Here is a 1,214-nt window from a genome sequence, read left to right on the forward strand (position 1 = left end):
GCAGAAGTGCTCTGGAAAGATGCCTAGAACCAGGGGGAGTCTGGAGTACACCTGCAACTGCTGATACAGACATCCCTAAATGAGCACAAGTTTAGAGAGAGCTAAGAAGGCATTTATTCATTCAACAGATATTTATGAAGGGCCTAATAAAAGGAAACCATGAAAAAATGAGGGAAAAGAGAGTGAAGGATGAGGTAGGGGTGTAAGAAATATCAGAGAGATTTGGAAAAACAGACACTAGGGTTACTCACAGAAGAAGGTTGAGCCAATAAATGCCTAGTGACTAACAAAAAAAGTATATGAAGTAGTGAGAAAACAAGAGATAAGAGGTTTCTTCAGAAGACAACTCAAAAAAGTATCTGACAACCAGTTCCCAGAGATCTGAGGAAAGGAATGCAACACAGAATGCAGTTAGCCTGCAGAATTCAAAGATGTCAGAGAAGGTCATGCTAAGAGCAAGAGAGTGTGGGAAAAGAGAGGAAGAGTTTCCTGGAAGGGAGTAGGAGTTCCTTTGGGATACTGGAGACCAGAGATGAAAGACATGGAAATGGGAACTGCGGAACACAGTGCCTGGGAAAGTCGTGGGGAAAGAAAACAGGTGGGCATGAAGGAGGACCTAGGGCCGTCAGGGTGACCGCGACGAAGGAGGGTTCAAGGCTGGAGGTGGGCAGACAGACCTCTGAATCAGGAGACCCCGGAGGAGTGAAGTCTTCCTCCTTTCCCGTACTCCAGTGCCCCCTTCCACCAGAGCCCAAGGTGCGGGTCTTACCCCGGCCTTTGGGAACCGTAGGCCGGGCGTAGCAAGGCCCGGCCGCCCCCCAGCGGTGGGGCTCTTCGCACACGCCCGGGCTAGCGTGGCGCCAACTTGCCCGATCCCCTTCCTCTCTCCTGCGCAGCGGCCCTCCTTCCTCTCCCCGCTCACCGAGGGCGCCGTTAGGCGGCTGATGCTCTCGCCCAGAGAGTCCAGGTTGACCCGCCTCCGGCGCTGCGGTCTCCTGGCCCCAGCCGTGGCGGCGGTGGCGGCGGCTGCTGCCGGGGTCGGGCCGGCGGCGGCCGCCGCTCTGGGCTCGGGCGGCCCGGGCGGGCTCCGGCTGCCGTTCCAACAGAGCCTAGACAAGGGGCACTCCCCCTCCTCCTCTGGGCTCGTCTCCAGGTAGTCGGAGCCCAGGGAGCTGAAGGACTCCGACGAAATCTTCCTTCGAGACATGCTGCTG

The 1,214-nt window shown here is 56.3% G+C and overlaps 1 protein-coding gene across 1 annotated transcript in view; it reads right to left on the minus strand.

The window, feature by feature from the left end:
* GUCY1A2 (guanylate cyclase 1 soluble subunit alpha 2) overlaps nt 1-1,207 on the minus strand; it is a 382,047-nt gene extending 380,840 nt beyond the window's left edge. Inside the window, exon 1 of the mRNA XM_007457361.1 lies at nt 923-1,207. Within this exon, the coding sequence (XP_007457423.1) occupies nt 923-1,207 (285 nt within the window). The remainder of the gene's footprint in view (nt 1-922) is intronic.
* Between the last annotated feature and the right edge of the window lie 7 nt (nt 1,208-1,214).

The sequence above is a fragment of the Lipotes vexillifer genome, unplaced genomic scaffold (genome assembly GCF_000442215.2).
Source record: "Lipotes vexillifer unplaced genomic scaffold, Lipotes_vexillifer_v1.1 scaffold825, whole genome shotgun sequence".
Classification (NCBI taxonomy): Eukaryota; Metazoa; Chordata; class Mammalia; order Artiodactyla; family Lipotidae; genus Lipotes; species Lipotes vexillifer.